The sequence below is a fragment of the Chrysochloris asiatica genome, unplaced genomic scaffold (assembly GCF_000296735.1).
Source record: "Chrysochloris asiatica unplaced genomic scaffold, ChrAsi1.0 scaffold00004, whole genome shotgun sequence".
Classification (NCBI taxonomy): Eukaryota; Metazoa; Chordata; class Mammalia; order Afrosoricida; family Chrysochloridae; genus Chrysochloris; species Chrysochloris asiatica.
The window spans coordinates 35,813,384-35,836,131 of record NW_006408522.1 but is presented as its reverse complement, the minus strand read 5'-3'; the positions used below and the strand labels follow the sequence as shown (position 1 = coordinate 35,836,131).

The following is a 22,748-nucleotide window of genomic DNA, read 5'->3' as shown; positions in this document are numbered from 1 at the left end:
GAACTGCACTAGAAGCAGTGAGAGCCAGCCCAGGCCCATGCCCTCATAAAGCCTACATTCTATTAAATTCTAGCTGTGGGCTGCCAATGAGATGCAAATATATGTAGGCTTTATGCCTAGGAGGGCTGTTCTTGGGGCAAGGGATGGGAGAGTGGGGTGAAGGAGGCAAGGATGCTACAAGGACTACAGTAAGGCCTATCTACCCACCCCCCTGCCTCTGCCCTACAGGGCTGCTGAGGGGAGGGGACAGTCAGGGCTCCACCCAGACGCTGCTGTTGATCATGGGAGCCCTGAACCAGCCCTTCCAGTAGACGGAGTCCTTCCCACAATGCTTGAAACGGATGAAGCAGACTCCAGTCCCGAAGTTGGTGAAAGTGTGGGAGATCTGCCCACTGTTGAACTCAACCAGCCCACTGGAGTACCAGTCCTTCACCACAATGGCTGGCTGAGTCGTGTCCAGCAGCTCCTCCCAGTAGCCTTCTGCCTGCCAGTCATACTGCCATTTTTGTTTTGGGTTTTTCCTGATGATCTTTCTTTGAAGATGTATTTTCTGTCACTCTAGTTGTTCCAGGCTGGTAAACAATATTGTCTATTATGACTATTGTTTTCTTCTCTTCCAAACCTTCTGTATACTCTCTTCATTTCAATTCAAGCTTAGCCATGTTTTCAAAACTGCATAATCTTCATCAGCTGTTAACCACATTGAAACAGTTAGGAATTGCCTAGTAAAACTGCATATGTACATAACCAATTATTCCATTTCTAACTGTATACCCTGAGAAACATTTTCATATGTATGCCAGGAGATGGGAAGAAGTCTTTGAGTGACATAAAAAGTTAAGCGCTTAATTATTAGCTGAAATACGGGAGATTAGAACACATCCCAAGGCTTGGAAGAAAGAAGTGGGGATCAGATTCCAAAAGTTCACAGCTAAGAAGACCCTATGGAACATTTTTACTCTGCACACACGGGTCACCATGAGTCTAGACCGACTCAAGGACAATTAACAACAACCAGGTGATAAGTATAAATTATTTTTTGTTTTATAAAATACTATGCATTGGGCTACTAACCACAAGGTCAGTAATTCTAATTCACCAGGTGCTCCATGGAAGAAAGAGGAGGCTTTCCGCTCTCATAAAAGTTTACAGCCTTGGAAAATCTATACAAGGTCACTATGAGTCGGAACTGACTTGATGGCACTCAGTCAACCAGCCATACTTATAGTAACAAAAAAACAGACAACCAGAGTGTCTATCAACAATAGACACCTAATTTTATATACTCAAACAATTGTATTCTAAACAACAGTGAAAATGAATTAATGAGTGTATAAAACACAAAACAATAATCGCTGAAAAACGTCATTTATGAATATATACAACATGATTCCACTTAGATATAATTTGAAAACACAAAATGAAATAATTTGGGGGGTATATACTCACATATTTGGTAAAGAAAAATAAAAGAGTGACTAACACCAAATTCAGTAATATAGTTACCTCTGTGGCAGGAGATCGCCAGTAGGGGATCTCATAGGATGCTTCAAAATGCTGGTAATGTTCTGTTTCTTAAGTTGGGTTTGGCATACTTGGCATTGGTTTTATTACTGTTCTTTATACAGTACACATACTATATTAACCATATGTGTATTGTATCATTATATGTATAAGATTTTTCAAAATAAAAATTAAATATGCTACAAGAGATCAAAATTTAAGTTGTTGTTTTTACTGTTAAGTGCTGTCAAGTCCGTTTAGACTCATAGGGACCATGTATAGAGTTTCCTAGGAGTAGCTGGTGAGTTTGAATCACTGACCTTGGGGCTCAAACGGACCTTGTGGCAGAGTGCTTATCCTACAGCGCCATACCAGGACTCTGAAAATAAGATATACTAAAAATTTTTCCTTCACTTTTGTTTTTTCCATCTTTGTTGCTGTTGTTAAGGGCTGTCGAGTCAGTTCTGACTCATTGTGACCTGGTATAGGGTTTCCAAGGAGAAGCTGATGGGTTTAAACTGCCAACCTTGCAATCAGCAGTCCAGTGCTTAACCTATAGCGCACCTTGGATTATCTTTAAAATAGTGACTTGCTTCCATGGTCCCCTTTCTCCGCAGATCCCAAGGTCTATTTGACCTCCACACAGCTAATGGGAACCACTCTCAAATGCCTAAATTATTTTATTTTACGTCAGTTTCACTAGGGGTGGGAGGGGGTGGGGGAAAGTCATGTTAGCCTACATTTTGAAAACTATAATGATATGTGGGCTCCAGGTGTGCCCCTGTAGGATCAGCACTGGATTGCGAACCACAAGGTTGGTAGTTCAAATCCACCAGCTGCTCCTTGGAAACCCTATACATGGAAACCCCAACATAATAATGCTGTTGTTGTTGTTAAGTGCTGCAGAGTCAGTTCCAATTCATTGTTGTTGTTAGATGCCATCGAGTTGGTACTGACTCATAGTGGCCCCACGCACAACAGACCAACAAACACTGCGAGGGCTGCAAACCACCACCAACTAAAATACTGGATAATTCTGCCCAGAGCACCTCATTCTAAAGAGAGATGAATTTTTCTGGAGTTGGACCAGGAGAATGAAAACTCACAGTCCAGAATAGTATTTGTAAGGAGGAATTCTAGTATAGATTAGGAATGGTTTGTCTGATCTGTGGCTTGCTGATGAATTGTGGGTTAGAGGAGTTGTTATTAAGTGCTGTCGAGTCAGTTCTGACTCATAGCAACCCTGTGTAGGGTTTCCGAGAAGCAGCAGGTGAGGTGGTTCAAATGACCTTACAGTTCAGCGCATTAACAGCACCATAACAGGAGTACTGAGAAATCTATCCAAAAGTAACAGCCATTCCTGTGAAACTACTTTTTTTGTCCAAGTCGTGTAGGTTCAGCTTCTCCAGTAGAGGGCGCATCTAACTCTTTTAATGTCTTCACTTAAAAGTTCCTATCTTTGTTTCAGGAATAAAAAAGTAAGCTTCCAATTCAGTCTCACATATTTTTTTCCTTATAAATTCTTTCAGTGCTAAATATTTTCAAAAGTTCTACAATGGAATGTTTTCCTTTGATAAAATTATCCACCCATCTTTTATTTGCAGAAACTGGGCACACTTTTGTTATTAAGTGCCATCGAGTCAATTCTGACTCATAGTGACCCTGCACAGGATTTACTACGAATGACCAGTGGGATTGAACAGACAGTCTTGTAGCTAGCAGTCCAGTGCTTATCCTGCAGCGCTACACCAGGACTCCAGGCTCACTGTTAATGCCTAATCAAGTTTCCAAAAAGAATTCACCAATTGTAAGAAGCAGGTAAAACTCATAAAAATGATGCAGCCTTGTCAGTCTCAGTCAAACTAACTGCTAGTGCCAGTTTTTAGAGAGGGTACAGCTTTAATAAGCAATTGAAATACTGCTTGGCAAGTCCTGTGGGAAACCCAGGGACCTATCTATAGGAGCATCTAGGAGGGGTGCAGAGGTCAAAACCAAGAGAGAGCCCAGGAGCTAGTTGAGAGAAATGCAGGTAGGAACTACAGCCATAGAGGGCTAGAGAGGCTTATTAATGAGGAAGACATCTAAGCTGAGATCTGAAGGAGGAGCCGGAGCCACCAGGAGAGGTAGAATGCAAAGAGGTGAGAGAGCAGGAGGCATGTTCTAGGGTGAGAAGTTGTTGTTAAGTGCTGTAGAGTCAGTTCTGACCCATAGCGACCCTGTTATAGGGTTTCCAAGGAGCAGCTATTTAGTTTGAACTGCCGACCTTGCAGTTCAAACCGACCTTGTGGTCGAGCACTCATCCTACAGTGCCACAGCATTTCCAAAGGACTTAGGCAGAGAGAGAAGGGCCTAGTCAGTGTCTCAAAAGTGTTTGATTTTTTAAATATTTAAACTTTTTTTCTCTTCTTTTTCATTTTTACTTTTTGTTGTTTTTCCATTGCCAAAAATGTTTTAGAAAAATCTCTCAGGGGTTCTTAATCCTTTTTTCTGAAAATGGACTTCTATGACAGTCTGTAGTCCTGGTATGGCACTGTGGAATAAAGCACGAGACCATAAGGTTGGTTTGAACCTCAGGTTTCGTGGTTCAAATCCACCATCTGCTCCTTGGAAACCCTATACAGGGTTCCTATGAGTGGGCACTAACTCGACAGCACTTAACAATAACATGGCAGTCAAGTGAAGGCCATGGATACCTTCTCAGAATATTGTTTTACAAACATAAAATTAAGTATTTTGGAATTCAAAAACAATCAATTACATTGAAATCAAAATTTCAAAATATTTTTTAAAATCTGTGATGTACTAATATAAGTACTTGTTGTATAGTGCCGTCGAGTCAGTTCTGACCTGTATAGGGTTTCCAAGGAGCAGCTGGTGAGCTTGAACTGTCAACCATGCAGTTCAAACGGCTTTAGGAATGCATAAAATTATAAGATCTAATGGCGGGTCTAAAAACTATCATAATGTTGAAGTACTAAAAAGTGTAGTGAAGCCCCTGAGTGGTAAAATGGTTAATGTGCTCGGCTGCTAACCAAAAGATTTGAGTCCACTTTGAGGTGTCTCAGAAGACCTGGCACTCTGCCTTCCAAAAATCAGTCATTGAAAATCCTATAGAGCACAGTTCTACTCTAACACACATAGTCCAACTCTGACTCAACAGCTACTGGTTAAGTGTCCTTGAGTAGGTACCGACTCATAGTGACTTTATGCACATCAGAGTGAAACACTGCTGGTCCTGTACCTATCTCACAATAATTACTGTTTGAGCTATTGCTGCTGCCACTGTGCCAATTCATCTCATTGGAGGTCTTCCTCATTTTGGCTGACACTCTACCAAGCATGATGTCCCTCTACCAAGACTGGTCCCTCCTGATAATATGTCAGAAGACTGAGAGATGAAGTCTTGCCATCCTGGCTTCTAAGGAGCATTCTGGCTGTATTTCTTCCAACACATTGGTTTGTTCTTCTGGCAGTCCATGGTACTTTTAATATTGTCCTCCAACACCATAACTCAAATGCATCAATTCTTCTGTGGTCTTCCTTAATTCATTCTCCAACTTTCACAAGCATTATGAGATGACGGAAAATACCATGGCTTGGGCCAGGTGCACCTTAAACCTCAAACTAACAGCTTTGTTCTTGAACACTTTAAAGAGGTCTTGTGCAGCAGATTTATCTAACACAATAGGTCATTTGATTTCTTGAGCATTGATGGTTGAGCTGAACAAAATGAAGTCACTGACAACTTCAATCTTTTCTCCATTTATATGGATTTTATTAATTGGTCCAGTAGTGAGGACTTTTGTTTTCTGTACATTGAGATGCAACCCATTCTGAAGGCTGTGGTCTTTGATCTTCATCAATAAGTATTTTAAGTCCTCTTGGCTTTCAGCAAGCAAGGTTGTATCATCTGTATATCACAGGTTGTTAATGAGTCTTCTTTCAATTGTGATGTCACATTCTTATTCATATAATCCAGCTTCTCATATTATTTGCTCAGCATATAGATTGAATAAGTATGGTGAAAGAATATAGCCCTAGCCCACACCTTTCCTGATTTTAAACTAATCAGTGTCCCCTTGTTCTGTTCCAATGACTGCCTCTTGATCTATGTACAGGTACCTCATGATCACAATTAAGTGTTCTGGAATATTCATTCTCCACAATGTTGTCCATAGTTTGTCATAATCCACACAAATGAAAGCCTCTGCATAATCAATAAAGCACAGGCAAACATCTTTATGGTATTCTCTGCTTTTAATAAAAATCCATCTGACATTAGCAATGATATCCGTTGTTTCATGTCCTCGTCTGAATCCAGCTTGAACCTCTGGCAGCTCCCTATCAGTATACTGCTGCAGCCAATTTTGAATTGACTTTAGCAAAATTTTACTTGTATGTGATATTAATGATATTGTCCAATGATTTCTTCATTCCATCGGGTCACCTTTCTTTGGAATGGACACAGATATGGGTCTTTTCTAATGGGTCTTCCAAAGTTCTTAGCATAGATAAGTGAGTGCTTCCAGTATTGCCTTAGTTTTTAGAAAGATTTCAATTTGTATTCCATCAATTCTCAGAGCCTAGTTCTTTGTCAATGCCTTCAGGGTACCTTGAACTTCTCCTTCAGTATCATTGGCTCTTGATCATATGATACCTCTTAAATTGTTGAATTTTGATCATTTGTTTTCTCGTGACTGTGTATACCCTCCATGTTCTCTTGATGCTTTCTGCATCATTCAATATTTTGTCCATGGAATCCTTCAAAATTGCAAGTCAAGGATTGACGTTTTATTTCAGTTCTTTCAGCTTAAAAAATGCTGAGCACTTTGGTTTTCTAACTCTAGATTTTTGTACATTTGGTTATACTACCTCATTTGTCTTCTCAAGTTGTCCTTTGAAATTTTCTGTTCAGCTCTTTGAATTCCTCATTTCTTCCATTTGCTTTAGCATCTTTACACTAGAGAGAAAATTTCAGTGTCTTCTGACATGCATTTCGGTCTTTTCTTTTTTTCATGTCTTTTTAGATGGTGCAAAGTGTTAACATGCTTAGCTGATAAGTGACAGGTTTGAAGCTTGAGTACAATCAAGAGGTACCTCAGAAGATAATCCTGGCAATCTACTTTAGTAAAATAAGCCATTGAAAACCTTATGGAGTCACATATAGACAGACACCAATGTCCAATGCTGGTCTTGTGGTCGGCAGCTTAATGCCTAATGCACAATACCACCAGGACTCCTCTCTAGATTACAGATGCTTGTTATTTAGTGTTGGGAAAAATAACGCCAAATGTGGATGTAATGAGCATTGCTTGACTAAAATAAAGACTGCAACTAAGAAACAAATAAGAGAAAAGGATGTTGGATTAATAATATGGCAACAAAATAAGGCCAGGGGCAGACTGTGAAACAGACCATCAATTGCTCACATGTAAATCAATTACTCACATGTAAATGTTGGCTGAAGTGGAAGAAAATTAAAACAAGTTCACAAAGGCCAACATATGACTTTGAAAATATCCTATCTGAATTTAGAGGTCATCTCAAGAATAGATTTGATGTATTAGACACCAAAGACCAGAATAATCATGGATGACATAAAAAACATCATACTGGAAGAAAACAGAAGGTAATTCAGAAGACAAGAAAGACGAAGACCAAAATGGATGTCAGAAAAGATTCTGACACTTGCCCTCCAGTGTAGAGATTCTAAAGCAAATGGAAGAGATGAGGGAATAAAAGATCTGAACAGAAAATTTCCAAGGGCAGCTTAAGACAACAAAGTCAAGTATTATAATGAAATGTGCAAAGATCTGGAGCTAGAAAACCAAAAGGAAAGAACATGCCCAGCATTTCTCAAACTTACTTCCTAAAAGCAAAGAGGACTTAAAATACTTACTGATGAAGATCAAAGGCCACAAACCTCAATATGGGTTGCACCTCAATGTAAAGAAAACAAAAATCCTTACCATCAGACCAATAAATAACAACATGAGAAATGGAGAAGAGATTGAAGCTATCAAAACCTTCAATTTGTTTGGGTCCACTATCAACACTCATGGAAGCAGCAGTCAAGAAATTAAATGACGCATTGCATTAGGCAAATCTGTTGCAAAAATAAAGTGTTCAAGAGCAAAGATGTCAGTTTGAGGACTAAAGTGTGCCTGACCCAAGCTATGGTATTTTCATTAGCCTCATATGCATATGAAAGTTGGACAATGAATAAGGAAAACTGTAGAAAAATTTATGCATTTGAGTTATGTATTAAAGATGAATATTAAAAGTACCATGGATTGCCAGATGAACAAACAATTCTGACTTGGAAGAAAAACAGCCAGAATGCTCCTTAGAAATCAGAATGTCAGGACTTCATCTTTCATATTTCGGACATATTATCAGGAGGGACCAGTCCCTGGAAAAGGACATCATGCTTGGTAAAGTGGAGGGTCGACGAAAAAGAGGAAGACCGTCAATGAGATGGATTGGCACAGTGGTAGCAACAATGGGCTCAAGGGTAACAGTTGTGAGAATGGCACAAGGCTGGGCAGTGTTTTGTTTTGTTGTGCGTAGGATTGCTATGAGTCAGAAACAACTTGACAGCACATAACAACAACAATTTGGCAACAACACCAACAATAACCAAAAAACTCCTGTCTGGCCACTTTTGTAGGTGTATAGGCATATATGTGTACAAGTAGATACAGATGTTGTTGTTAGGTGCCATCAAGTCAGTACCGACCCATAGCGACCTTATGCACAGCAGAATGAAACACTGCCTAATCCTGGGCCAACCTCACTATTGTTGCCACGCTTGAGTCCATCGATGCTACCACTTGGTCAATCCATTTCGTTGGGGGTCTTCCTCTTTTTCTCTGACCCTCCATCTTACCAAACACAATATCCTTCTCCAGACACTGGTCCCTTCTGACAGTGTGTCCAAAGTATGAGAGACGAAGTTTGGCCATCTTGGCCTCTAATGAGCACTCTGGCTGCACTTCTTCCAAAACGGATCTATTGGTTCTTTTAGCAGCCCATGGAACTTTAAATATTCTTCTCCTACACCATAACTTAAAGGCATCAATTCTGTCTATATATAATGTGTATACAGTTGTGTGCATACATACATATTCATAGAGGACACAGTTACACGTACTTCTCAGACCTAAGGAAACATCTTATGGAACTGATTTTCTGGATTTGAAGATTTAAGACCTTAGTCTCATGGGACAACTTAGTCTATTAACATAATCAAGTTCACAAAGTTCGTGTTCTGCATCCTACTTTGGTGAGCAGTCTGGGGTCTTAAAAGCTTGTGAGCAGCCATCTAAGAGACAACGATTGGTCTCTATTGAAGCAGAATAGAAAGAAGGAAATCAAAGTTTCAGAGAAGAAACTAGTGTACAGGCCAATAGCTTATATGAGTCAGGGCCTCATATCCCCTGAGTCAGAAGAACTAGATGGTGCTGGCTACCACTGCCTGTGGTTTTGATCAGGGTTCCAACAGATGGATAGAATGGCAACAAAACACAAGAATTTCAATTATTAAGCAGTTTAGACTTACTGAACCAGTTGAGAGGAAAGGACTTCCTGAGTCTATTGTCCTGAGATATGCTTTAAATGTTGAACAGAAACTATCCCCTGTAGTGGTGGTGGTGGTGTGCTGTGGAGTCAGTTCCGACTCATAGCCACCCTGTAACAGGCTGTATATCTTTATGGGAGCAGAAAGCCTCATGTTTCTCCTGCAGAACAGCTGGTAGTTTCAAACTGCTGACTTTGAGATTAGCAGCCCGACTCGTAACCACTGCTCTACCATAGCTCCTTTTTAGTGAAATAACATAATAAAAATAAAAGATATTAACCATGGAGTACAGTGCTCCATTAAGGAGCTCTGGTAGCGTAGTGGTTATGAACTGGGTTACTAACCTCAGGGTCAGCAGTTTGAAACTACCAGCTTCTCTACGGGAGAAAGCTGAGGCTTTCTGCTGTCATAAAGATTTATGGACATATTATCAGGAAGGATCAGTTGCTGGAGAAGGATGTAATGCTGGGTAAGATGGAGGGTCAGAGAAAAAGAGGAAGACCCACCCCCCACGCCACCCCCAATGAGATGGATCGGCCAGGTGGCATCATTGATGGTGTCAAGTGTGGCAGCAGTAGTGAGGTTGGCCCAGGATCGGGCATTGTTTTTCGTTCTGCTGTGCGTGGGGTCGCTATGAGTCGCTTCCGACTCGATGGCATCGGACAACAACAACAATAAAGATTTATAGTCTCGGAAACCCTGTACAGGGTCCCTATGAGTTGGAAACGACTTGCACATAACAACAACAGTGCTACATTAAAATACTATATGAGATTAAAAGGTTAATAATTACTGTAAAGCAAAGATCAGAAGATAAAAAGACAGGGAAACTAGAGTACTGGAAATGGAACAACCAGAAAACAACTAATACATTGTGAAAAATATAACTAAAATGTCATTGGATAGTTAGTGTTGAAATCGTCAAATGGGAGCCTAATTTGCTGCGTAAACTTTTACTGGAAACACAGTAAACGAAATAAAAAATGGAAACCCTCTGGGGCATAGTTCTACTCTGACACGTGTGGTTGCCATGACACATCAACCAATAACTGGTATGCTTATCACACCGTTAAAGCCACGGTGTGATGCTGTTGGATAAGCACTGGACTGTGAACCATAATGTCGGTGGTTTAAACCCACCAGCGCCTCACTCCTTGCAAAACGTACACAGGGTTGGCCCTGATGTGGTGGCCTACGATAAGTGCCCAACCTTAAGTAGGTTTGAACTTCAGGGTCTGCGGTTCAAACTCACCAGATGCTCCTCGGAAACCCTATACAGGATTGCTATGAACTGGAACTGAGTCCATGGCACTTAACAACAACAGTCCATATAAAATGCGTGGAGAACTAAAAACTGATAAATGTGAGTTGAATGAACCTGCCTGATGACCTTCTAGGAGGGAAATCTATTATTTTCGGTTCCCTGTTCCTGCCTTTCTGGTTAAATTCACTGGACTCTGGATTTAACCAGAAGGAAAGCATCGTCCTCTCCTCTGGAAAGGTAGCCTGGCTTCTAGATATTACCAAGGTTCCTCACACTTTCAACATCTTGTTAACGTTCCTAATGTATTCATTTCTTGAGCATCTGCAGCTTGCTGGAAGAGAATCTTGAACACTGCATCTCGCGGTAGCTTATGATACTTCATAATCAGGACAAGTGTTTAAAACTCCCGAGTAAGAGTCCGTAATAATTGAAGCCCCTCGACCAGGAACGAGGTTACTTCAGGTTGGAGCAGACCAGCATAGCAACAAACGAGAATGGTAATAACGGTGAATTCTATGTATTGTTGTTTGCTTCATATGAAAATAAATTAAATCCAGTACATTTTCCGATTCCTAGAAAGCCTTTCCTTCCTGTTTTTTATCTGTGAGGTCGTGATGATTCAAAGGCTGTTTTTCAAATTTCTCAAACCTGAGGTTGATAAGACTAGGTAAAATGGACTAATGGATTTTAATTGGTATATGTATATGCAATCGTTTCTATTTCGCAAATGATTTTACGCTTATCTAGCTAAAACCAAGAGAAAAAAAAAAAGTCAGCGCCGACGAGGATGGGATTCGAACCCACGCGTGCAGAGCACAATGGATTAGCAGTCCATCGCCTTAACCACTCGGCCACCTCGTCCCAGAAGCCTGCCTCTTCTTTGTTACTATAGGGAGTAATACTACGAGGATGTGACGCATTGTTGAGGAAATCGCCATTTTGTACGGAAGCAAACAGTCAACCATTTCTACAGTAGGCAATCGGAAGATGGTCGTTCCTATGATGTTGAGTCAGCAATGGGTAATGGCAAAGGAAAACTAGGAAGAAAATGAGATAAACCTGAAGGAAATTGGCACAGAATCTAGAAAGTTCGTGAAAGAAGTTTTAGGAAAGGGGTTGGGCCCTGGCTCCTAAGAGGCGGAACCGACGCTCTGTGTGGTTTTGCGCATGCGCGGCATCTGGGCGGTTTGATTTGAATTCGTTACTGTGGAAGTCTGCGCTTTGTGAAATGACGTCTAAAGGCATCTCTGAACCGCGCCGGTGAGCTGCCAGTTAGGAACGTGCGGAACCCAAATACGTGTGAGGAGAGTTTGTCAAGCAGGTAACGAGAAAGACCCTTTATTTGGGCTTCTGAAAGGGGTTTGGGTTTTGTATGAGCGATTCAAAGGCCTCCTGAAGGGTGAGGGACACTCCCTCAACCCAACGGCCTCCGAAAGCTTTGGGCCTTAAGTAGACGTCTCTGCTCTCGGTGCTGGGCTCTTTCTTCACCGTGGTCTGCACACTGTGTCGCCTCCCTCTTTCCTAGAGTTTCACCCAAAGTTGAGCAACTCCAGCCAACTCGGGTTGCCTGTCGGTCTCGGTCTCGGCGCCCGGGCCCTCCCTGCCTTCCGTGTCAGGGCTCCAAGATGAATCCTCGCTTTACTCCACTGTTCCCGTGAGGCCCTTGTTGTTCTGTGCGGTGGAGTCGGTTCCGACTCATAGCGACCCTGTACAGGGTTTCCGAGGCTGTAAATCTTTACGGGAGCAGAAAGCCTCATCTTTCTCCCGCGGAACAGCTGGTAGTTTCGAACTGCTGACGATGAGGTTCGCAGGCCGATGAGGTTCGCAGGCGGAATCGTAACCACTACGCTACCAGAGCTCCTTCTTGAGGCCCATAGGGATCTGTATTGCCGAGTCCATTTTAGTTGTAAATGAGCTAACAGGAATAAGTCATTTTAATCTCTCGGCTCATCATGATTTATGTACAATTCTCATTGGAGTGATGAGCAGTATAACAGGCATTAACAAATAAAGTCAGTATTTGTTGTTGGCAAGTGCCAGCAGGTCTGTTCTGACTCATAATGACCCTGTATAGGGTAGCGTAGTGGTTACGAATCGGGCTGCGAACCTTAAGGTAAGCGGTTCGAAACTACCAGCTGCTCCGCGGGAGAAAGATGAGGCTTTCTACTCCCGTAAAGATTTACACCCTCCGAAACCCTATACAGGGTCGCTATGGGTCGGAACCGACTCGATGGCACATAACAACAACAACAATGGTTTCCGAGGAGCAACAGGTGGGTTTGATCATTTGACCTTGCGGTTAGTAGTGCAGTGCTTATCGTACAGCGCCACACCAGGTCTCTAAGCCAATCTTGGTAAGCCTAAGTTAATTTTTGAAGATCTTTCTCTGTCCATGTGAAATGCTCTTGATGTTTGCCTCAACACTGTAGTTTGAGGGGGGCAAGTGGGCTTTAACCGAGACAAAGGCTACAGGGTAAAGACCACACCAAAGCATGTTGTAGATGCCAGAATTGAGGTGGTGTTGTTTTTGCATCTGAATAGGCCAGATCCTGTTCCATCCTCACAACTGTCATGTGTGCACACATTGTTGCAACCACATTGTCAGTCCATCTCTTGGAGGTTCTTACTTGTTTTTTTCACTGACTCTTGGACTTTACCAGGGACTGGTCCCTCCTGATGACAAGTCCAAAGTATGTGAGACAAAACAAAGTATTATTTCTGGCTATACTTCTTCCAAGACAGATTTGTCTGTTCCTCTGGCAGTCCATGGTACTTGAATATTTTTCTGTGACACCATAATTCTGTCAGGGCTCCTTCTTCTAGTCTTTCTTATTCCTTGACCAACCTTCATGTGAAACCATTAAAAATACCATGGCTTGGGTTGTTGTTACTGTTAAGTGCTGTCTAGTAGATTCCAATCCATGGTGGCCCTGTATAGGGTTTCTGAGGAGTAGCTGGTGGGTTTGAACTGCCAACCTTGCGGTTCACACTGATCTTGCAGTTCAGTGCATTATCCTGGCGCACCCTAGGTCCACTTTAGTCAGAAAAGTGACCTCTTTACTCTTTAACTCTTTAAAGAGGTCTTTTGCAGCGGATTCGTCCAGTACAATATGTCTTCGATTTCTTGACTGCTGCTTCCATAAGTGATGATTGTGAATCAAACTAAAATGGAATGTTTGACAACTTCAGTCTTTCCTCTATTTATCTTGATGCTGTTTACTGGTCCAGTTGTGAGGCTTTTTTGTTTTCTTTTACATTAAGTTATAAGTTTTTATTGGATCGATTGAATTCTGCAGATTTATAGTGGGTTCTTATCTTGTGCTAGATTTAGGATTGAATGATTCAGAGAAACTTTCAATCCAGAAAGGGAAATAATTTACACAACTATCCTACCAGATACAAAGTAAAGGATTACAGTTTGTTTTTCAAAACTTTATTATGAATTGAGTGAAGGTTTTACAGAGCAGATCATCAGTTTTACATTCAGCAAATTATATACTTCATTTCATCTCAATTATTGCAAAACCCTCAAAGTTGCATCATTTATTTTATTTCATCCGGGCGATTCATATTTCCATTCTTTCTAATTTTTCAACCCTTCTGAATTTTGTCCTTAGGTAAATGCTGTCCTTTTGATCTTCAATGACTGACCATTCTATGGTGTACATATCTCATTAGTGTGGTTTTCCCCTCTATGTACCTATCTACTGCTTGGCTGAAAATTGAGCCATGAGGATGAGATCAGTTCCAAACCTGAAGGGTGAACCAGAGATATAGACTTGGGTTTCCAATTAGTCTCTATCTGACCAGTAAACCTGGTCTTTATGATTTTGAGTTTTATTACACATTTTCTCTCACTCCATCAATCAATGTTGTAAGACGACGTTTTATGTTTTTCTCCAGTTCTTTCAGCTTGATAAATGCTGAGCATGTTCTTCCCTTTTAGAAAGTCTTTGCCCTTTCCTTATAATACTTGACTTTGTGTTGTCGAGCTGCCCTTTGAAATTTTCTGTTTAGCTCTTTTGTTTCCACATTTCTTCCATTTGCTTTGTCTTCTCTATGTTCTAGAACAAGTTTCAGAATCTCTTTTAACATCTGTTTTAGTCATTTCTGTTTCCCCTGCCTTCTTAATGAACTTTTGCATTCTTCCTGAATGATGTTCTTGATGTCACCTTACAGCTCTTCTAGTCTTTCATTATTAGTGTCTAATGCATCATATCTCTTCTTAAAAAGGTCTCTAAATTCAGGTGGGATATAGTCAAGGCTGTAGTGGTTACGAATTGGGCTGCGAACCGCAAGGTCAGCAGTTCGAAACCATCAGCTGCTCTGCGGGAGAAAGATAAGGCGTACTGCTCCCGTAAAGATTAACAGCCTCGGAAACCCTGTTCAGGGTCGTTATGATTCGGAACCGACTCCACGGCACATAACAACAACAACATAGTTAAGGCCATATTCTGGCTCTTCTGGAGTTGTTTTAATTTTCTTCAGCTTCAACCTTGACTTGCATGTGAACTGTACCACAGTCTGCCCATGGCCTTGTTTTGGCAGATGATAATGCGCTTTTCCACCATTTCTTCTCACATATGTAGTTAATTTGGTTCTTGTGTTTTCCATCTTGTGTCCATGTATATTGTCACCTTTTATGTTGTTTAAAAATGGTATTTGCAATGAATAAGTCATTGGTCTTGCAAAATTCTGTTATTTCTATCACCAAGACTTTGGATACTTTCTTTGTTTCAAATCACCAGTAATTGTTAGTGCATCTTGATAGCATGTTTGATTAGTTTCAAACTGAAGAATTTGGTAGAATTCTTCAATTTCATCATCACTGACTTTAGTGGTTGGTACATAAATTTGAATAATAGTGGTATTGACTGATTATACCTTATGTTGTTGTTAAGTGCTGTCAAGTCAGTTCCAACTCATAGCGACCCTGTATAGGATTTCTGAGGAACAGCTGGTGAGCTTGAACTGCTTACTCTGCATTTCAAAACGACCTTGCAGTCCAGTGCATTAACCTCCAGCACTGCACCAGATTCCAATACACCTTATAGGTACATGGGTATTGTTCTATCACGGACAGGATTGTACTTCAAGATAGAACTTGAAATGCTCTTTTTGACGATGAATGCAATGCCATTCTGCTTCAGTTTTCCATTCCTGATATAGTAAATCATGTGATTGTCAGATTCAGAATGCCCAGTATCACTCCATTCATTTTCACTAATGCCTCACTAGGATATTGATCTTTATGTGTTGATTGATCTTCATTTTTGACAACCTCCAATTGTCCTAGATTCATACTTCATACATTCCAAGTTCTGATTATCAATGAATGTTTGTAGCTGTTTCTCTTCAAATAATTGTGAATCAGCATATGAAGGTCCTTTACTCCATTCATGTAATTTGGCCAACTCTACTTTGAAGAGGCAGCTCCTTCCCAGTTGTATTTTGAGTGTCTTCCAGTCTTGGGGGATCTCATCTTCTGGTACTGTAACTGACAATATTCCACAGCTATTCATAGGTTTTTAGTGGCTAAACATTCAGAAATAGTCTGCCTCTTCTTCCTAGTCTTGTCTTATTCTGGAACCTCCTCTGAAACCTGCCCACCATGGGTGACCTTCCTGGTATTTAAAATAATGGTGGCATAGCTGCCATCATCACAGCAACATGCAAGCCACCAAAGTTCGACAAACTGACGGATGAATGGTGGAATCACTGGGTAGGTGCCATGGAGTTGGACTGACTCATAGCGACCCTGTGTGCAACAGAACGAAACACCATTTGGTCCTGGGTTCACAATCGTTGCTATGCCTGAGTCCCATTGCTGCTGCCACTGTGCCAGTCCATCTCTCTGGGAGTCTTCCTCTTTACCTCTGACCCTCTACTTTACCAAACATGAAATCTTTCTCTAATGACTGGTCCCTCTTGACAACATGTCCAAGTATGAGAGACAAAGTCTGGACATCTTTGCTTCCAAAGATTACTCTGGCTATACTTTTAATACAGATCTGTTTGTTCTTTTGGCAGTCCATAGTACTTTCAGTATTCTCTAACACCATATCTCAAATGCATCAATTCTTCTTTGGTCTTCCTTATTTACTGTCCAACTTTTGCAAGCATATGTTGTTGTTGTTGTTGTTGAGTGCCATCGAGTCGGGTCCGACCCATAGCGACCCTGTACAGGGTTTCCGAGGGTGTAAATCTTTATGGGAGTAGAAAGCCTCATCTTTCTCCCGCGGAGCGGCTGGTAGTTTCGAACCGCTGACCTTAAGGTTCGCAGTCCGATTCGTAACCACTACGCTACCAGAGCTGAGGTTACTGAAAATACCTTTGGGTCAGGTGCCCTTAGTCCTCAGACTGACATCTTTGCTTTTCAACACTTTAAAGAGGTTTTGTGCAGCAGATTTGCCACATGCTGTATGTCATTTGATTTTTTGACTGCTGCTTCCGTGAGTGTTGATGGTTGATCTGAGCAAAATGAAGTATTTGACAATTACAATATTTTCCCCATTTATATGAATGTTTATTGGTCCATGGTGAGGACTTTTGTTTTTGTTTTTTTTTTTTTTACATCGAGATGCAACCCATACCAAAGTCTGTGGTCTTTGATCTTCATCAGTAAGTATTTTAAGTCCTCTTCACTTTCAGCAAACAAGGTTGTATCATATGCATGTCACAGTTTGTTAGTGAGTCTTCCTCCAATCCTGATGCCTTGTTTTTCTTTATATGATCAAGCTTCTCAGAATATTTGTTCAGCATACAGATTGAGTAAGTATGGTGAAAGAATACAACCTGGCGAACACCTTTCCTAATTTTAAACAATTCGATATTCCCTTGTTCTGTTTAGACAACTGCTTATTGGTCAATGTACAGATACCTCATGAGTGCAATTAAGTGTTCTGGAATACTCATACTTTGCAGTGTCGTCTATAGTTTGTCATGATCCACCCAATCTAAAGCCTTTGCATAGTCAATAAAGCAAAGGTAAATATCTTTCTGATATTCTCTGCTTTCAACCAAGATCTATCTGATGTCAACAGTGATATCCCTTGTTCCACATCCTCTTCTGAATCTGGCTTGAACATCTGGAAATTCTCAGTCAATGTATGGTTGCAGCTGGCCAGATAGTTGTCTTTCAAATTTCTTGCTATAGATGAGTGAGTGCCTCTGGTGCCACATCAGTTTATTGAAAGATTTCAATTTGTATTCCATCAGTTCCCAGTGCCTTGTTCTTTGTCAATGCCTTCAATGCACCTTGGACTTCTTCCTTCAGAATCATTGGCTCTTGATCATACGATACCGCTTGAAGTGGTTGAACATGTCTTGGAGAAATGACTGGTGTCAGAATGGGTAAAAAGGTTGCAGAGAGGAGGTATGTCTGACCTCTACTTCATAAGAATCAGCTTTGGCTGATGCTGATAGGGCTTCTCTCTGCCTATCATGAAGTTAGAGGAAGTCAGACACCCACCATGTTGATTTTACATCTTTCCACTTCAATTTCTTCCTTCCCAAAGGCAACCATTTTCACCTCTTTTAACTGACTATTTTTGTTATTTAATTAATCTGGATCACTTGTTTATATTACTACTTTTTAATTTTTCAACCTTTAGACATTAAATTGTCTTCCCGCTGTGGGAAATGAAAGTTAAGCTGTCTTTCCTGTAACAATCTCTATCACAGAAAACTAGATTAAAACATTGTAAGAAAGGAGAGATTTCAGACCAGTCTCATTAGCATAAATAACATTTGTGTGTGTTTGTTTTTAAGTACATATATATGTGTTGTCTTTAAGTGCTGTTGAGTGAGTCTGACTCATAGGAATATAAGCTAAATTCCTTAATACCATTTAAAAATTTAAATACCATTTAAAAAAAAAAAAGAGCAAAAATCACTTGAATGGTGAACCTTTGAAAATGATCCCTTTGAGATCAGGAAAAAGGATGACAATTATTTCCACTTCTGTTAAATCCATTATTAGATCTATTTCCAATATCCCAAATTTGTTCACTTTTATCTTTAGTGTTTCCTCATAGTTCAGGCTACCATCATCTATTTCTCGTGTGAAATACTGCAATAGCCTACTACATGGTCTCCCAGCGTTCACTTTTATCCATTATAGTCCTTTCTCCATATAGCAGCCAGTTACCTTATTAAAACAAACATATATTTAAAATTACATTCCCTTTAGCTACTTCCTGAAAAATGGCAGCATCAATGGGCTCAAGCATGGCAGCAATTGTGAGGTTGGCCCAGGACTTGGCAGTGTTTCATTTTGTTGTGCATAGGATCGCTATGAGTCAGTACCGACTCGATGGCACCTAACAACAACATTGTACTGAGAATAAACCCTTCAGTAGGACCTATCATTCTAGTGATTTCTGACAGTTTTCTACTGCTATTCATGCAGTTTTCAGTGTCTAAACATTCAGAAGTAGTCTTATCTCTCCTTTCTAGTATGTCTTAGTGTGGGAACTCAGCTGAAACTTGTCCACCATGGATGTACCCTGCTTATATTTAAAATACTGGTGCCATAGTTTCCTGCATCACAGCAACACACAAATCACTAGAGTATGACACACTGACAGATGAGCGCTTCAAACTGAATTCAGATAAGGAAGTGGAACTAGGGATATCATTGCTGACATACAGTCAAGATGTATTGATAATTACTGGTGGTTGAAATGCAAAAGTTGGAAGCAAAGAAGAAGAATCGGTAGTTGGAAAATATGATATTGGTGATAGAAATGACTGGAGAATCATATGTTAGAATTTTGCAAGACCAGTGACTTATTCATTGCAAATTAACAACATTTGTTGAAAGTGGCAGTGGAAAAGCTTTAGGCCCAACTTAATAATCAAGTGTTCCAACAATGTCACCAGCACTAGGATTTCTCTTCTCTTTTTCTTGTCTGACTCTTAATCTCTATTATCAGAAGGTCCCTGTGATTCTAAGATTGCTGTAGTACTTTTAGTTCTCCCTATTTCAGGTTCAAGCCCTCAAAAAATAATAGTGTTTTTCCTCAGATACTACACTGAACTTTGACACATACTATCAATAAATTCAGCTAGTCTCTCCCCTGTCTTATTTTCCTCACCTGCTTTAAAGTGGTTACCTATTTCTTTGGTTATATTATGGAAGAAACATTTGGGACCAGGACCAGATTGTAAAAATTATATACCTTTAAACAGATTTCATACTCCTTAAGTGAGACGCTCATACTTTGAGAGGTAGGTAGGAACTGAGACCAACTAAGGAACTTCAGGTTATAACTTATAACACTCTTTCCAAGACAAATACTTATTGAGGAGAATTTCAAGCATAGCTTAGAATTCTCAGAATGTTATTTTTATTTCTTAAAATTTTCTGTATATTTATATTAAATAAGATAAATATGCATATGATGTTCATCCACTACATTTTGATATCTAATTGGCTTCCATTTTGGACAAGTAATATTCATGTCATCCCAATTAGAAAAGTAGTAATTGCTTTTCTCTCATCTATGAGAAATTTCAAGAGATATTCATTATGATAGAGTAATTTAAACTCCTTATACTATCTTATGTTTTATAGCCTCATAAAATCTAATATAGTTTTTTTCTTTCCTTTTTTGGGGTTTTCCCTCAGATTATAACTCTGAAGTCATAATATGCTTTTAGACTCTTCACAGATTGTGATTTATCTTTTTCCTTTATTACCTTTTCTAATATTGTATGTTTGTTTCAGGAAAGTTTTTCTTCAAAGATGGAGGGGGTGTGTTCAGAGGCTAATGAAGAAAAGTAAGTCCATTCATTGTAACTTAAATTGTTATACATACTCTTTAGTAGAGAGAGATAATTTTCCAACTAGTAGGGCCTGAAATCATTCCATTCTGTTCCAGGGGAAAGAAGTAAATGTTACAAAAAAAGTCATAGCCTTCTTTGCTATATCCTTGTATAAACTTATCTGTCACACTGAAGAGGAATTATAGAGTCTACCTCCCATCTCTTCAATTTAAAAATGAAGAAATTGAGGTCCAGGGAGATGAAATGAATTATCTGAAGTTGGTATTACAGCTAGTGGCCTGCTTATAGCCTATTGACTTTTTTTTTTCCCTTACAGTGTTTTGTGTGTGGTTTTTTTAAAATTTTGAATTAGTTGCTCAAATTTAAAGCTACCAAGGTTTTCTACAGTAATTAGATTTTCAGCTCCTCTCAAAAAATCAAATGTGGCAACAGTAAACTCATATTCTTCCTTAGCAACAATTAACTGGAATGGACTCTGTGACCTTTAGACTGGACAGGAACTCTCCAGGTCATTACAGTCTCAACACTCCTTACTTTCCTTCCATCTGCCAAATTATCTGCTTGACCTCCATAGGCATTTGACTTTCCAAAACCAGCTCCAAAAATCACTTAGCAGTAAAACCAGAGTCACCATATGCAGTTGACTCTTGAACAATGGGGTTAGAGATGCCTTCCTCTTATAGTCTGAAATCCATGAATAAGTCATCTCGGGCACATAACCACCACCACCACCACCATGCTGAGATAATTAGCATCATACAGTGTTTTAAAAAGATACTCTGAATATTTGAGCTCACCTCAATTACAACAGAAAAAAAATCTGCGTATAAGTGGGCCCATGTAGTTCAAACCTGTGTTATCAAAGGGTCAGCTGTAATTATATTTCTATGAATATGGTAAATTTTATTGTACTGCATTGTTGTTTAAGAGATAGGCTTGTATACAATATGAGTTTTAAATTTAAAACTCTTGACATATTAATTTTGCTTCCAGAGTGCTATGTGAAAGAGCTGGCCAGTTTAAAAGCATGTAAGAGGTGCTGTGATAATGGCTTTTGGAAATTTGGTCCTTTACTGATGTGTAGGTAAATTCTTGTTCTTTTTCTCTTTCAGTGACAATATAGAGAGAACTGTTAGAAGACGTCATTCCTCAGTAAGAAACATTTACTTAAACTGATAGTGTTACCTTTTATTAAATGATGACTATATAACACAATAATTTTGATGTGGCTTCCCCAAAAACTTCTACTGGCTTCCTGTTTCTTTATGGATAAGACGCAGGTATTTAATCTGATTACACAGGTTTATAAATTTACTAAAAAGCCATTGGATTATCAGCTGAAGTGTCCATCAACAGGTGAATGAATAAACAAAATGGAATAAAAAAATTGTATACATACAATAGAATACCAGCCAGCCATAAAGAGAAATGAAGTCCTGATGTATGCTACAGCATAGATGAATCTTGAAAACAAGCAAAATTGTCAACTGCAAAAGAACAAGCACTTTATGATCTCACTTATATGAAATAAGCAAATATTTTAAAACCAAGTGGTTCCATGGGTGAGAGAGAGAGGAAAAGGAGCAATTTTTGCTTAGCAATCTTTGAGTTTATGTTAATGGTAGTGGTATGGCTTGGAAAAGGATAGTGCAAACTTGAAAAATGCAGTCAATGTCACTGAGCTATACAGGTTAAAAGTGTTGAGTTGACATGTTTTGTTATGTGTATTTTTGCCACAATGGAAAAAAAAAACATAAAATTGTTCACTTAATACAGGTGAATTTTATGGTATGTAAATCTTATCTACAAGTAAGGCTGTCTAAAAATATGCTTAACATGTACAAAGTTGTTGCAAGACAAAAAAAATCTAACTCTAAATGATGTAAGCAAAAAATAATATTGATTAGCTTATGAATGGTTTTAGACATAACTTATTAACCAGCTATTCCAAAAATGACCCTAGCCACAGGGTATAACTCAAAAGTCATATGAATTTGAGGAGGTTTTTTTTTTATGAAAATTTCTGCACCTCTACCTTAGAGGTGTAATTTGGTGTAACGTGAACTAGTTATCAATAATACATGTGCCACATTTTCTTAAATAATTCTTACCACCTCTAGATTTTAAAACCTCCAAGGAGTCCTCTTCAGGACCTCAGAAATGGAAATGAAGCAATTCAAGTAAGTTTGTATAGTATAAATGTTTTATAGAAGACTATTTTCAATGATATTATTGCTAGGAACTTTATTAACTATATGAAGAGAGAACATCAAAAATGAATGTATACAAGTAAGCATCCCATGTCCTGTAGGCCGCTTCTCCAGTCTTCTTTCTTGCCACTTTCACACATTTATCTTATCTTTTGGAATTGCTTACTATTATCCAAACAATACATGAACAGTTAAGCCTGCAAGTATTTACATATGCTATTCCCTATATTTTGCTATGAGTTGGAATCGACTTGTTGTTAGGTGCTGTCAAGTCAGTACCAACTCATAGCAACAGAATGAAACACTACCCGATTCTGTGCCAATTTCACAGTCTTTGCTACATTTGACCCCATTGCTGCTACTACTACTGTACCAGTTTATCTCATTGTGAGTCTTGCTCTTT

At 39.5% G+C, this 22,748-nt stretch overlaps 1 protein-coding gene and 1 non-coding gene across 2 annotated transcripts in view; one reads left to right on the top strand and one right to left on the bottom strand.

The window, feature by feature from the left end:
• Positions 1-328: 328 nt before the first annotated feature.
• Positions 329-22,748, top strand: part of CASC5 (cancer susceptibility candidate 5) — an 80,375-nt gene continuing 57,955 nt past the window's right edge. The window contains exons 1-2 of the mRNA XM_006831900.1: positions 329-472; positions 20,077-20,129. Of these exons, the coding sequence (XP_006831963.1) occupies positions 329-472; positions 20,077-20,129 (197 nt within the window). The remainder of the gene's footprint in view (positions 473-20,076; positions 20,130-22,748) is intronic.
• Positions 11,126-11,207, bottom strand: TRNAS-GCU. The gene has a single exon. It is a non-coding gene; the product is annotated as a tRNA-Ser (tRNA).